Raw genomic sequence first — 14,022 nt, 5'->3', positions numbered from 1 at the left:
TTGGCAAGGTTTTCTAGCATGTAAGAAGATGCATATTCTGATTTAAGCTTTTTCTCATGGCTGGGGCACTTCTCCAGGTGGGGTTTACTGCTGTTTATAGAGGCTCATCTTATGGAAGTGGGAACCTTTCTTGGATAATTGCCCACTACCTGGGCATGTGGTTTCATGAAACTCTAATAGACCTGTCTCTGACTTCTCCTTTGTTCTTTCATGTTGAATTCAGTTTATGAAGGAATTCAGATGGGATAATTCAGGTTAGAAGGGATCTGGGGAGTTCTCTGGTCCAACTTCTTGCTCAAAGCAGGGTCAGCTATGAGATCAGGCCATATGAGTTGACCAGACTGGATAATTGTGTTCACACCAGCTTCATTTTAAGGATACAATGCTAAAACAGGGATCATTACTAGGTCCAATCCTGTTCAACATCTTATTTAATGATCTGGATGCTGGAGCAGAGTGTACCCTCAGCAAGTTTGCTAATGGCACAAAACTGGGAGGAGTAGCTGATATGCCAGAGGGTCATGCTGCCATCCAGAGGGTCCTGGACAGGCTGGAGAAATGGGCTGACAGGAACCTCATGCAGTTCAGCAAATGCAAAATCCTGCACCTGGGGAGGAACAACCCCAGGCACCAGCACATGCTGGGGGCCACCCAGCTGAAAAGTGGCTGGCAGAAAAGGACCTGGGGATTCTGGTGGACACCAAGTTGAACATGAGCCAGCAGTGCGCCTTTGCTGCAAAGGCCAATACTAACCTGGGCTACATGAGGAGTCTTGCCAGCAGGTTGAGGGAGGTGATCGTTCCCCTCTCCTCAGCACTGGTGAGGCCACACCTGAAGTCCTGTGTTGAGTTCTGGACTCCCCAGTACAGGAGAGAAATGGATGTATTGGAGAGAGTCCAGCAAAGGGCCATTAAGATGGTTATGGGACTGAAGCATCTCTCCTATGAGGAAGGGCTGAGAGAGCTGGGACTGTTCAGCCTAGAGAAGACAAGGCTCAGTGGGGATCTTATTAATGTATATAAATATCTGAAGAGAGGCTGCAAAGAAGATGGAGCCAGGCTCTCTTCAGTGTTGCCCAGTGACAGGGCCAGAGGCAATGAACACAAAGTGAAACACAGGAGGTTCCATCTGAACATTAGGAAACACTTTTTTACTGTGAGGGTGACTGAGCACTCTGATTTCTCAGAGAGGTTGTGGAGTTTCCCTCCTTGGAGATATTAAAAAGCCATCTGGACATAGTCCTGGGCAACCGGTTCTAGGTGGCCCTGCTTGAGCAGGGGGGTTGGGCTAGATGACCTCCAGAGGTCCCTTCCAACCTCAACCATTCTGTGAAAAACAAACAAGATATTAAAATGTGGCATTCCCCCAGGTATTGCATGGTTCTTTTCTTTTGATATTTCACCTTTTTCTCCTGCCTAATCATTGCTAGGGTTAGGAATGGTAACTGCTTGAGTAAGAGTTTAGTAGGAGAAAAAACTCCAGCTTGTGGCATGTAACTTTAAAATACGGGTCTGAAAAGAGGTGAAATGTAATCAGAAAGACTGTAAAGTCAAGAGGGGAAAATACTTTTTTCTTTTCATATGTTGATACAGCTTAAGGATTAGAAAAAGAGTGTGCTTATGTAGCTGTGAGCTGAAAAGAAAGCAAGAAAACAAGTTGCCTATCAAGCAGCAAAAGAAACAGGGCTTCTGTCTATAATCACTGAAAAATCGTGGAGATCAGGGGATGTCCCTGATGACTGGAAGAGGGCAATTGCCACACCCATCTGCAAGAAGGGCCCAAAAGAGGACCCAGGAATCTATAGGCCCATTAGTCTTACTTCAGTCCCTGGGAAAGTAATGGAGCAAGTCCTCCTAGAAACTATTATAATCCAAATGAAGCAGGTGATTGGGAAAAGCCAGCATGGATTTACCAAAGGCAAATCATGCCAGATTAACCTCATCACCTTCTACAACAAAATAACTTATTCTGTTGACATGAGGATAGCAGAGCAGTGGATGTTGTTTATGTGGACTTCAGCAAAGTGTTCAACACTCTTTCCCACAGCCTTCTCCTGGACAAACTAGCAAGATACAGACTGAATGGGTGGTGTGCGAGATGGGTAGGAAATTGGCAAACAGGCTGCACTCAGAGGGTGGTGATCAATGGTTTTTACTCAGGCTGGCAGCCTGTCACAAGTGGGGTCCCCCAGGGATCAATACTGGGCCACACGCTGTTCAACATCTTCATAAATGATCTGGACGATGGGATTGAAAGCACCCTCACCAGGTTTGCTGATGACACCAAACTGAGGTGGACATGTCAGAAAGGACAGACATCTTATAGAGAGACCTGGACAGGCTGGAAGAGTAGGCTAGCAATAACAGTGTGAAGTTTAGCAAAGACAAATGCAAGGTCCTGCACCTGGGATGACATTACCAAAGAGCCCAGTACAGGCGAAGATCTGTGTGACTGGGGAGCAGCCTTGCTGAAAGGGACCTGGTGCACAACAAGCTGAACATGAGTCAGTAGTGTGCCGCTGCAGCAACAAACGAAAATTGGATCCTGGTCTGCATCCATAGGGGCATTACTAGTAGAGATAGAGATGTGAACATCCCACTCTACTCAGCGCTTGTCAGGCCGCACCAGGAGTACTGTGTCCAGTTCTGGTCCCCATAATTCAAGAAAGACATGGAGAGACTGTAGGGGGTCCAAAGGAGGGCCATGAAGATGATCAAAGGGCTGGAGAACCTGTCCTATGAGGAAAGACTGAAGGAGTTGGATCTTTTCTCCCTGTAGAAGAGAAGGCTCAAGGGGGACCTCATCACAGTGTTCTAGTATTTAAAGGGTGGCTACAAAGAGGACGGAGGGTCTTTCACAAGGAGTCACATGGAAAAGACAAGGGACAATGGGTTCAAGTTTTACTGGGAGAGGTTTCATCTCGATTTAGGAAAGAAATTTTTTACAGGAAATTTTCACTGGAACAACCTCCCCAGGGATGTGGTAGAGTCACTGGAGGTTTTCAAGATGCAATTGGACAGGGCGTTAGATAATCTCATCTAGGCTCCCTTTCCCATGAAAGGTTGGACCAGATGATCTTTTGAGGTCCCTTTCAACCTTGTCTGTTCTATGATTCTATGAAATATTCTACTCAACCGATAGTGTTCAGAAAGTGGAAATCAAACTCCTTTAAAGCTAAAAACCATGAGAGGGCCAATAAGATAGGAAGAAAAATAATATTTGGTAGACTGAGGAAAATTGTGAGGAATGAATAAGTGTAGAAAGGCTTTTAAACATGATAGCTTTTAAATGTATGTGAAGCAAAAGGCTTCCAACAGGGTTAGAGGGAGCAGTTCAGGAAGACAGTTATTGTAGAGAAGTTCAGTTTTCTCTGTATTGGTCATCTGTAAATGAATGCAAATATTTGGTTTCTTAAACCCATCACATCATATCCCTCAACTGAAATTATTATGGTGAAGAAGAAGAGAGGTCTAGCTAACCATTTTAAGCAGGGACATCCAGTGAAAAGGAGAGGTAACTATTTTTGTTCAGGACTGAATGTAAACTTGGTGGTGAATGGTTTTTATATCACTAACACTGACAACTCTAGGAGCTACCTACTCCCAGTAGAACTTCAGTAAAATATACAAAATTAAATCAAGTTTTTCATGGTGGTTGTTTCTGATCACATTGTCTTTACCTGTTAATTACTATTACTGCACTAGCAAGTTAAAAGATGAGGCACCTCTGTGCTGGGATAGCAGAGCTGATGTGTACTCCAGACATTTTAAAATGTTTTTTCAGCTATGTAAGCATGCAACTGGTAGGAATGGAGTGCATATGCTGAAATAGAGCTCTATATGGCATCTATTTACTGGCAAATATGGAACCCATTGGTGTGAAATCTATGCTTATCTTTTACAAAAAGGTCTTTGGATCACTCATTTATGCATTTATATCCTAAATCTGTATCGGGGGGAGTGCCCGTATTGAATATTATAACAAAATAGCACCTACCTCTTTCTTCTGAAGTAAACGTTTACTCCTTTTTCTGATATAGCTTCTGTGGTTGCCTTAGCATTAGTATTTAAAATATCTTGATGTTGCTAAAATATGCTTTAGTAAAAATGCTCAGGTGGGCAATTAAGTGTTTGCATTATGAAGGCAGTAGGTTCTACAACTAATTATAGCTATTTAACTTTATGGTGTTTTGATCTAGTCTGTTAAGTCTCCCTCTCTAATGCTAGTTGAAGTAAATAATATTGGAGTTTCAATATGGGAAACAAATCACTCAGCTGAGGGGTTTTGTTGTTTACATTGTCACAGAGTGAAGATAGTTCAAGTCCCAAGAGACAACGCCTTTCTCATTCAGTATTTGACTATACAGCAGCATCACCAACTGCATCACCACCAATGCGACCATGGGAGATGGCATCAAATAGGCAGCCACCTTTGACTCGGTCCAACCAACATCACTTCTCCGGGGAACGCTGCAGCACACCTGTGCGAAGTAGGAGGAGGTAAGTAAACTATTTAGGTTAGGGATGAGTTTCTTATTCTCTCTATTGTCAACTCAGGGGAAGCCTATTTCAGGCAACACTGAACAGTATTTATTATATGATAAATACTCTAATGCATCTTTTGACTTTTTCTTGGACTAAATTATACTAAGTGCAATAGAAAACTCTGTATTGAAAGTAATTTAAGTTCTTGCATCTACCAATAATTTGTAAGAGTGCAGAGAAAATGAGGAACAGAATGCTTATTAACATCTTTTGTTATGAGCTGGCTTCTTTCTCTCATTCTGTACTGGAGAAATAAGCCTTTAAAAAATGGGAAGGGGGGAATTGTGGTGGGTTAACCTTGGCTAGCTGCCAGGTGCCCACCAAGCCTCTCTATCATTCCATCTCCTCAATAGGACAGGGGGAGAAAAATATGACTAAAAGCTCGTGGGTCAAGATGAGGACAGGGAGATCAATCAGCAATTACAGTCACGGGCAAGACAAATTCAACTTGTGGAAACTAATTTAATTTGTTGTCAATTAAACAGACTAGGATAATGAGAAATAAGAACAAATCTGAAAATACCTTCGCCCACCCCTCCCTTCTTTCCAGGCTCAACTTCAGCTGGCACCTTTGTTTTAAGTGGAAATATCTGGTTTCAGTCTCACATTAGGTTCCCCCCAGAGCCTGGCCAGGGCTCAAGGAAGAAGCTAAGGGAGTTTCTCTGCTTATCTGATGGGATTATGCGCAAGGTCTCACATCAGGCGTCTAGGACACACACCTGTCTCCGTGACTCTATTCACATACAAAGGAAGGGAAAGATACATTCAAGATAGCTACATCCTCCATGCATATTTCATTAATGATTACATACTGAGTTAACAGTTTCGGTTCAGGGCCTGTTGCTCAGGCTTCAACACTTCCACCTTTTACATCAGCATAAGTGGTTTGTTATAACTTAGTGTAATACCTGTTAGCACAATAGTTATCAGTTATAAAATATACAGGATTCATCTATAGGTCAACTCTGGCTTGGGCCTATTGTCCAAGCCTTAGCACTTCAGGTGATTACTGCGCTTGTTGGGTTACTTGCGAAGCTTACTCTTTCTCGGTTCAAACAGTTCCTGCTACATTGCTTCCTACAACATACAACTCACATCACGGATTATTCTTCCCCAAGGATAAATGTCCTTGAGGTACACATGGGATCTTCCCATCCTTCCACATTACCCACTGTCCTGGTTTAGCCAGGATAGGGTTAAGTTTCCCCAGCAGTGGGGGGGAAGCTCTAGCTGGGTTATTCATATACCATGCTGACATCACGTCCAGGCGCTATAGCGCGGGAAGAATCGGTGATCGCGTGGGTTTGTGCAGCCGTTCCTCTCACTGCTGTATCGGTACATACCTTGCTCTGTTCATTGTTATCACTATTAGTGTTATTGCTATTGTTGGTGTTTGTTGTGTTGCTGTTGCACTGTTGTATTAAACCTCTCCTTATCTCAGCCTCGGGGCTTTGTATTTCACTCCCTTTGTGGGGGAGGGGCAGCGGCCGCATGGTCTCAGACCCCGTCAGGGACTAAACCACCACAACTTTTGGCGCCCAACATGGGGCTACAAGAGGGCTGAGGTTATTTCAGAAATGAGTCCCATTGTCCGACTTAACTCTTTCTGGGGTACCGTGTCACAACAAAATTTGCCCTTCAAGGCCTAAGATGGTGTTTGGGGCAGTGGCATGGTTTACAGGATATATTACTAGCCACCCAGTAGTTGCTTCCACCATGGTGAGTATGTAGTGCTTGCCTATGTGTGTTCGTGGCAGTGGTCCAATATAGTCAATTTGCCAGGCCTCATCATATCGAAAACCCATCCACCACCCTCTATTCCAAGAAGACTTTACTCATGTGGCTCGCTTGATTGCAGCACACGTTTCACATTCATCTGTGACCTGCATGATGGCCTCCATGGTCAGGTCCACCCCTTGATCACGAGCCCATCTGTATGTTGCATAGAATCATAGAATCATTGAATCATTTAGGTTGGAAAAGACCTTTAAGATCATTGAGTCCAACCGTAAACCTAGCACTGCCAAGTCCACCACTAAACCATGTCTCTAAGCACCACGTCTACACATCTTTTAAATACCTCCAGGGGTGGTGACTTAACCACTTCCCTGGGAAGCCTGTTCCAATGCTTGACAGCCCTTTCAAGTGAAGAAATTTTTCCTAATATCCAATCTAAACCTCCCTTGGTGCAACTTGAGGCCATTTCCTCTCCTCCTATCACTTGCTACTTGGGAAAAGAGACCAACACCCACCTCGCTACCAACCTCCTTTCAGGTAGTGGTAGAGAGCAATAAGGTCTCCCCTGAGCCTCCTTTTCTCCAGACTAAACAACCCCAGTTCCCTCAGCCGCTCCTCATAACACTTGTTCTCTAGGCTCTTCACAGGCTTCTGTGCTCTTCTTTGGACATGCTCCAGCACCTCAATGTCTTTCTTGCATCTCTCCCTAGATGTCCCGATGTTTCATGGGAACACTGAGCTACAAATAACTTGCCCTTATGCTTCCAGTCCAGGTCCACCTGAGCCAATTCACTTTTGACAGTCTTCTCTACCTGTTCATTGTCTTGATGTTCTTCAGTGGCACAGTTCTTGGGCATGTGAGCACCTATGTGCTGTACCTTTAGACCGATGTTTTCTATCCAGGAAGCAATGCCTTGCCACAGTGCAGCAGCCCAGATGGTTTTACCTTTGTGCTGCTAATTGATCTTTTTCCATTGCTGTAGCCACGCCCATACGGTAATTGCCACCATCCAGGAGTCAGTACAGAGATGGAGTACTGACCACGTTTCTCATTCAGCAATCTCTAGGATCAGCTGGATGATTTTCACTTCTGCAAAGTTGTCTTCTTCTTTGGCACCTTCAACAACTTGTTGCGTCAGACTCCACACGGCAGCTTTCCACTTCTGATAGTTGCCTACAACATCACAGGATTCATCAGTAAACAGAGCATAATGCCTTTCATCTTCTGATAATTCATTATGTGGTGGTGCCTCTTGGGCCCAAGTCACTTCCTCAGGCAATGCTCCAAAATCTCTGCCTTCTGGACAGTCCATCATCTATTCCAGCATTTCTGGGTGGTTGGGGTTCCCTGTTTGAGCCCATGGCGTGATCAACACGACCCGCTTCCTCCATATAGCATCAGTTGCGTGATGTGTAGAGGGGATGTTTCCTTTGAACATCCAGCATATCACAGGCAATCGCAGTGCCAAGAGGAGCTGTGCTTCTGTACCAACAATGTCTGAAGTGGTTTGAACACCCTCATATGCTGCTAGTATATTCCCCTGCTCCAGCATGGGGTCCCTCCCACAGGAGACAGTCCTCCACTAACTTCTCCAACGCGGGTCCTTCCCAAGGGCTGCAGTTCTTCAAGAACTGCTCCAGTGTGGGTCCTTTCCACAGGGTCACAGATCCTGCCAGCAAACCTGCTCCTGCATGGGCTCTCTATGGGCTGCAACTTCAGGGTTCATCCACCTGCTCTGTTGTGGAGTCCTCCACAGGCTGCAGGGTAGATATCTGCTCTACTGTGGACCTCCATGGGCTGCAGGGGGACAGCCTGCATCACTGTGGTCTTCTCCACGGGCTGCAGGGGAATGTCTTCTCTGGCATCTGGATCACCTCCTCCCCCTCCTTCTTCACTGACCTTAGTGTCTGCATACTTGTTTCTCTCACATTTTTCTCACTTGTTTCTCTCAGCTGCTGTTACGCAACATTTTTTACCCTTTCTTAAATATGTTATCACATATATTTCCTGTTAGCTGGTGGAGACATAGTTGGTATCTTGTTGATCACATCCATAGGGACATGATGATGTCCATCCTGCCATTTTACTCCCAAGAACTGGATCTCCTGTGCAGGTTCATTGACCTTGCTTCTTTTTATGGGGAAACCAGCTTTCAGAAGAATCTGAATTATTCTTTCTTTCTTTCTAAAACACTTTTTCTGCTTTGTTGCCCCACGCAATGATGTCATCGACGTACTGTAGATGTTCAGGGGCATCACCCTTTTCCAGTGTAGTTTGGATGAGTCCATGACAAATAGTGGGGCTGTGCTTCCACCCCTGGGGCAGTCGATTCCGGGTGTAGTGGACACCCCTCCATGTGAAAGTAATCTGTGGCCTGCACTCTGCTGCCAAAGGAATTGAGAAAAACACATTGGCAATGTCAGTTGTAACATATCACTTGGCTGCCTTTGGCTCCACTTCATTTTGGAGTTCCAGCATGTGTACCCCTGCTTCTCTCTCCCTCTCTCTCCCTCCCCCTCTCTGTGCTTGCATCTTTGTCTCTCTTCCTCTGTGTCTGTGTGTGTGCTCATCTCTCTGCATCTGAGCCTGCATGTGTCTCTGTGCACATGAATCTTTCTTTCTCCCCTCCTCTGCCTCTGTGCATGTGCATGCCTGTGTCTGTGTCTCTCTTCTGCTATGTCTGTGCACGTGCACATCTCTTTCTCTCTCTGTCTTTGCGTCTGAACATACGCGTGTCTCTCTGCGCCTGTGTGCATTCGCTTCTGTCTCTATTCCTTTGCATGTGTGCACGCCTCCCTGTTTCTCTCTGTGTCTGTGTGTGCTCCAGTCTGTGTATGCGTGTGCATGTCTTTCCGTCTCTCCTCCTTTGCATCTGTGTGTATGCATCTCTGTGCACGCACATCTCTCTTCCTCAGCATCTGTGTGTGCAAGTCTCTCTCTGCATCTGAACATGCACACGTCTCTCCACGTCTTTGTGCGTGCACACCTGTTTTCCTCTGCATCTGTGTGCATGTCTCTCCCTTTCTCTCTGCATCTGTGTGCGTGCGTCTATGCCTATGTGCGTTCATGTCTGTCTGACTCTGCCTCTCTCTGCCTCTGTATCTGTATGCATGCACATCTCTGTCCCTCTTCCTCTGCGTCTGTGTGTGCTTGTCTCTCTGTCTCTCTGCCTGTCTCTGTCTCTGTCTCTGTCTGCGTCTGTGCATGCCCACGACTCTCTCTCTTCCTCTGCATTTGCCTGCGCACACACATCTGTCTCTGCCTCTCTGCATCTGTGCATGTGCCTGTCTCTTTGTCTCTCTTCTGCGTCTATATCTGCTCCCATCTGTGTCTGTGTGTGCACATGCATGTCTCTCTATTCCTCTGTCTGTGCACGCCCCCATCTTTGTTTCTCTTCCTCTGTGTCTGTGTGCGTGCCCGTCTGTGTGTGCATGCATCTCTGTCTCTTTTCCTCCGCGCCTGTGTGCATCTCTCTCTCTCTGCCTGTCCCTGTCTCTCCCTGTGTCTGTGCACGCCCACATCTTTTCCTCAGCATCTATGTGTGTCTCTCTCTTCCTCTCCCTCCCTCCTGCCATTTGAATGAGCGCATGTCTCTTCACATCTGTGTGCATGCGCATCTCTCTGTTCCTCTGCATACGCTCCTCCCTGTTTCTTTTTGCGTCTGTGTGCTCCAGTCTGTGTATGTGTGCGCGCATCTCTCTGCCTCTCCTCCTCTCTCTGTCACATTTCTCTCCCTCTGTTTCTGTGTGCATGCATATATCTGTTTCTCTCCTCCTCCGCATCTGCGCACATGCGTGCCTCACTGTCTCTCTCTCTGCCTGTCTGTGTGTGCCTGTGACTGTCTCCCTTCTACGTTTGTCTGCCCTCCTTTGTGTCTGTGTGCGCACGTCTCTGTGTCTGCGCGTGTGCATCTGTCTCTCCCCTCCTGTTTGCCTGACCGTCTGTCTCTCTTCTGCACCTGTGTGCGCATGCCTTTCTTGCTCTGCGTCTGAACGTGTGCATGCCTCTCTGCGTCTGTCTCTTCCTCTGCAACTGCGCTTGCATCTCTGTCTCTCCTCCTCTGCATTTGTGTGCACCCATGTCTGTCTGTGTGCATGCGCCTCTGCCTCTTTTTCTCTGTCTCGTTCTTCCTCTGCATGTTTTCTCATGCCTGTCTTTCTTCCTTTGCATCTGTGCATGCATGCGCCTCTGTCTCTCTGCCTGCCTCTGTCTCTCTGTGTCTGTGCACGCCTGTGTCTATCTTCCTCCACATTTGTCTGCGTGAGCATCTCTCAGTCGCCTCTGTGTCTGTGCGTGCACCCATCTATCTGCCCTGGTTTCTGTCTGTCCTCTTCCTCTGTGTCTGTGTGCGCATCTCTCTTCCTCCTTGTCTGTTTGCAGGCACATGTCTCTGCATCTGTGTGTACACACCTCTCTCTCTCTCTCTGCATCTGTGTACATTCCTCCGCCTCTCTTCGACTACGTCTGTGCATGTGCTTATCGATTTGTCTCTCTTTGTCTGCATCTGTGTGCACTCACGTCTCTCTCTCTCTCTCTCTTCTTCTCTATCTTTGTGCACTCGTGTTTCTCTTTCCCTGCATGTGTGCGTGCACGCATCTCTGCATCTGTCTTTCTGTGTGTCTCTCTTTGTGCCTGTGCACAGGTGCCTCTCTGTCTCTCTTTCTCCACGTCATGTTGGTGTTCATGCACACCTCTCCTCATCTGTGTGCACAGGCGTCTCCCCCCCACATCGCTCTGCATCTGCGTACATGCGTGTCTCTCCTCCTCTGTGTCTGTGCACACGGTTGTCTGTCTCTGTGTCTATGTACATACCTGTTTGTTTCTCTCTCTCTCTGTCACTCTGCGTTTGTGTGCCTGTGCATCTCTCTTCCTTTTCATCTGTGTGCGCATGCGTCTCTCTTCCTCTGCATCTTTGTGTGCGTGCATCTGCCTGGCCTCCTCTGCATCTGTCTGCACGTGCCTCTTTTTCTTCCTCTGCGTGCTCTCCTCTCTCACCCTCTCCGCATCTGCATGCGCAAGCCCCCCTGTGTCTGTATCTTGTCTGTCTCCGCCTCTGTCTCTTGCTGATGCTTTTTCTCTGCTCCGTTCTGCCCTTTGCTCTTTCTTGCTCTCTCCTCTCCACTGTCTTCCTCTCTCTTGCACTTTTGTGCACGCTCTCGCTTTCTCTCACACTTCCTGTGTCATTCTCTCTTGACTGTGCTCTTTCTCGCTCTCATTCTCTCTTGCTGTTTCTCCCTCAATCTTTCCCTTTCTTTCTGCTCTCTTTCTCTGCTTTTGTCTTCCTTTATCCTTCTATTTATCTTTCCGCATGTCTTCTTTCTTTCTTGCTCTCGCACTCTCACATTCGCGCTCTTCTCTCTCCTCCACCCTTTCTTTTTTCCTCTCTCTCTGTCCCTTCCTCCTCCCTTGTTGTCTCTATCTCCTTCTTGTGCTTCCTTTTTTTTTTTGCCAGATATGACAGAACTGGCTCTGTCTGATATGGGGGTAGCTTCTGGCCTCTTCTCACAGAAGCCACCCCTGCAGCCCCTCTGCTACCAAAACCTTGCCACGTAAACCCAATACAGGAATAAAACCCTATTTTATTTGCCAGGGTGATATTAAGAGCAATAAGTTCCATATGTAGTGTCATACATGTTCACTGTACTCACAACTCAGTCCTTGTCTTGCAAACAGCAACGTTACCATAAATTCGGTCTCAAAAGAACCCTCCAAGACTTACTTTGATGTTTTAGAAGGCAGGCATTCTTTATTGCAGCGCTGGATGCACAGGAGATCACTCCACCTAACGTGCATGCCGAAAGACAAAGGCACACTTATTATATACAATAAAATGGATGAATATTCATGTAATTTCCGAGAAGTACACACCTATTCCAGAGGATCTAATGCATATATTAATACATTGTGCAAGCGTACTAAAATTTGGAGAAGGGTCTCTGAGGGGCTTCCATGGGGGTTTTCGGTGGTCTGTGGTGGTCCCTAGTGGTTGTTGAAGAGGTGTCTCTTAGTGTCCTTTCCATGAACTCTGAGGTTTTTTCATATAAGGCCTGGTCTTGGCTCATTGCTCTGTCTGTAAGGTTTCTCAGCTTTCTTATCTTTGACTGCCACAGGTGTCTGTTGGTTTCTCTGCCCTCCCCAGGATGTACCCATCACACTTGCAAAAATGATGTCCTTGGGTGCATTCTTGTCTGAGGCCCCTTACAGCAATTAGCACCAACTGCTTGCAGGCATCAGCTAGCAGGCATCAGCAAAGGTGAGGAAGACCTGACTGGAGGATATCATAGCATCATGTCATTGCTGAGGTGGTTGGTTTGCATATTATAAGGATTACATTTTTGTTCTCTTTTTTAGTATGTGGCTCATTGAGGCAGAGCTTTTGGAATAAGCTTCCTTAGTCATGGAAGAGTAGAGTTTTAGATGGCTATGTTGAACTGATGTCTGGATAAGAGTGTATAGGAAAGCATAAAAATAAAGATGAACTTTATGCTTCTATTTAGCTATCCAAAACAAAAGCTTTCAATTCCCCTCCCCCTACCCTGCAATGTCTCAGAAATGTGTCCAACTCATCTAATAAAAGTTTAAATCTCGCTGACCTCTGTTTACATCGCAGAAACAGTATAGCTTGGTTTCTACTAAAATGGAAGTATCTGTGTTTTTTCATGACTGTAAAATGTTAGGTGAGGTTGAAAATCATAATTGCTTCTCCTTTGACTCCACAGATAAAATTTGTCAACCATGATAACATAGTGTTAGAAGGAATAGACTTAAACATGCTGGGGTTTGTTTCTTCTTCAAGTCCACAAATCTGGAAGCTCTCAGTCCAAATCATGAACATGGTATGGGTGTTTGTATAGCTGTCAGACCTAAGAAAGAAATTGGTTTGTTGACTCAAGCTTCTCTTTTCAGGATAACTCCTGTATGTTCTTTATACAGTTCTGTGCAGTGGTGACTCATAAATCTAGTCCACAAGATGTTTTTATTTAGAAATGCTTTGAACTGGGCTGTTCAGAATATGCTGCATTTGGCATTTTTGCTTGCCATTTAACCAGCCCGCACACATTTCCTTGCATCCTTCTATTACTATCTCTTGCTGGTGTGTGCCTGAGGTAATATACCTTCCCAGAATAGGATCATTGGGGGAGCACAGTTCATACGCATCTGTGTACATGTTCTGCAGGAGTCTGGTTAAGTTTTATAGCACTGACTCTAATCCAGAGTTTATAAACCCTAATGGATCAGAGCTTGATTCTTTAAGATGGTTGCGAGTCATAGAATCATAGAATGGTTTCAATTGCAAAGGACCGTTAAAGATCATCTAGTTCCAACCCCCCTGCCATGGGCAGGGGCATCTTTCCTTAGATCAGGTTGCTCAAAGCCCTGTCCAACCTGACCTTGAACACTTCCAGTGATGGGGCATCTGCAACTTGTCTGGGCAACCTGTTCCAGTGTCTCATCACCACCCTCATCGTAAATAATTTCTTCCTTATATCCAGTCTAAACCTACCCTCTTTCATTTTAAAACTGTTGCCCCTTGTCCTGTCACTACAGGCCCCGGCAAAAAAAGTCTTTCTCTGTCTTTCTTATAAGCCCCCTTTATACATTGAAAGGCCGCAATAAGGTCTTCCCCAGAGCCTTCTCTTCTCCAGGCTGGACAACCCCAACTCTCTCGGCCTTTCTTCATAGGAGAGGTATTCCAGCCCCCTGATCATCTTCGTGGCCCTCCTCTGGACCCGCTCCAAC

At 46.0% G+C, this 14,022-nt stretch overlaps 1 protein-coding gene across 1 annotated transcript in view; it reads left to right on the top strand.

Annotated features, from left to right (window-relative positions):
• LOC141917732 (E3 ubiquitin-protein ligase RNF38-like) overlaps positions 1 to 14,022 on the top strand; it is a 288,771-nt gene that overhangs the window by 175,106 nt on the left and 99,643 nt on the right. Inside the window, 1 exon segment of the mRNA XM_074811147.1 lies at positions 4,306 to 4,499. Within this exon segment, the coding sequence (XP_074667248.1) occupies positions 4,306 to 4,499 (194 nt within the window).

This window comes from Strix aluco, chromosome W (genome assembly GCF_031877795.1).
Source record: "Strix aluco isolate bStrAlu1 chromosome W, bStrAlu1.hap1, whole genome shotgun sequence".
In the NCBI taxonomy this organism is placed as follows: Eukaryota; Metazoa; Chordata; class Aves; order Strigiformes; family Strigidae; genus Strix; species Strix aluco.
Note: the sequence above shows the minus strand (reverse complement) of the source record. Positions and strands in the feature narration are given on the sequence as shown.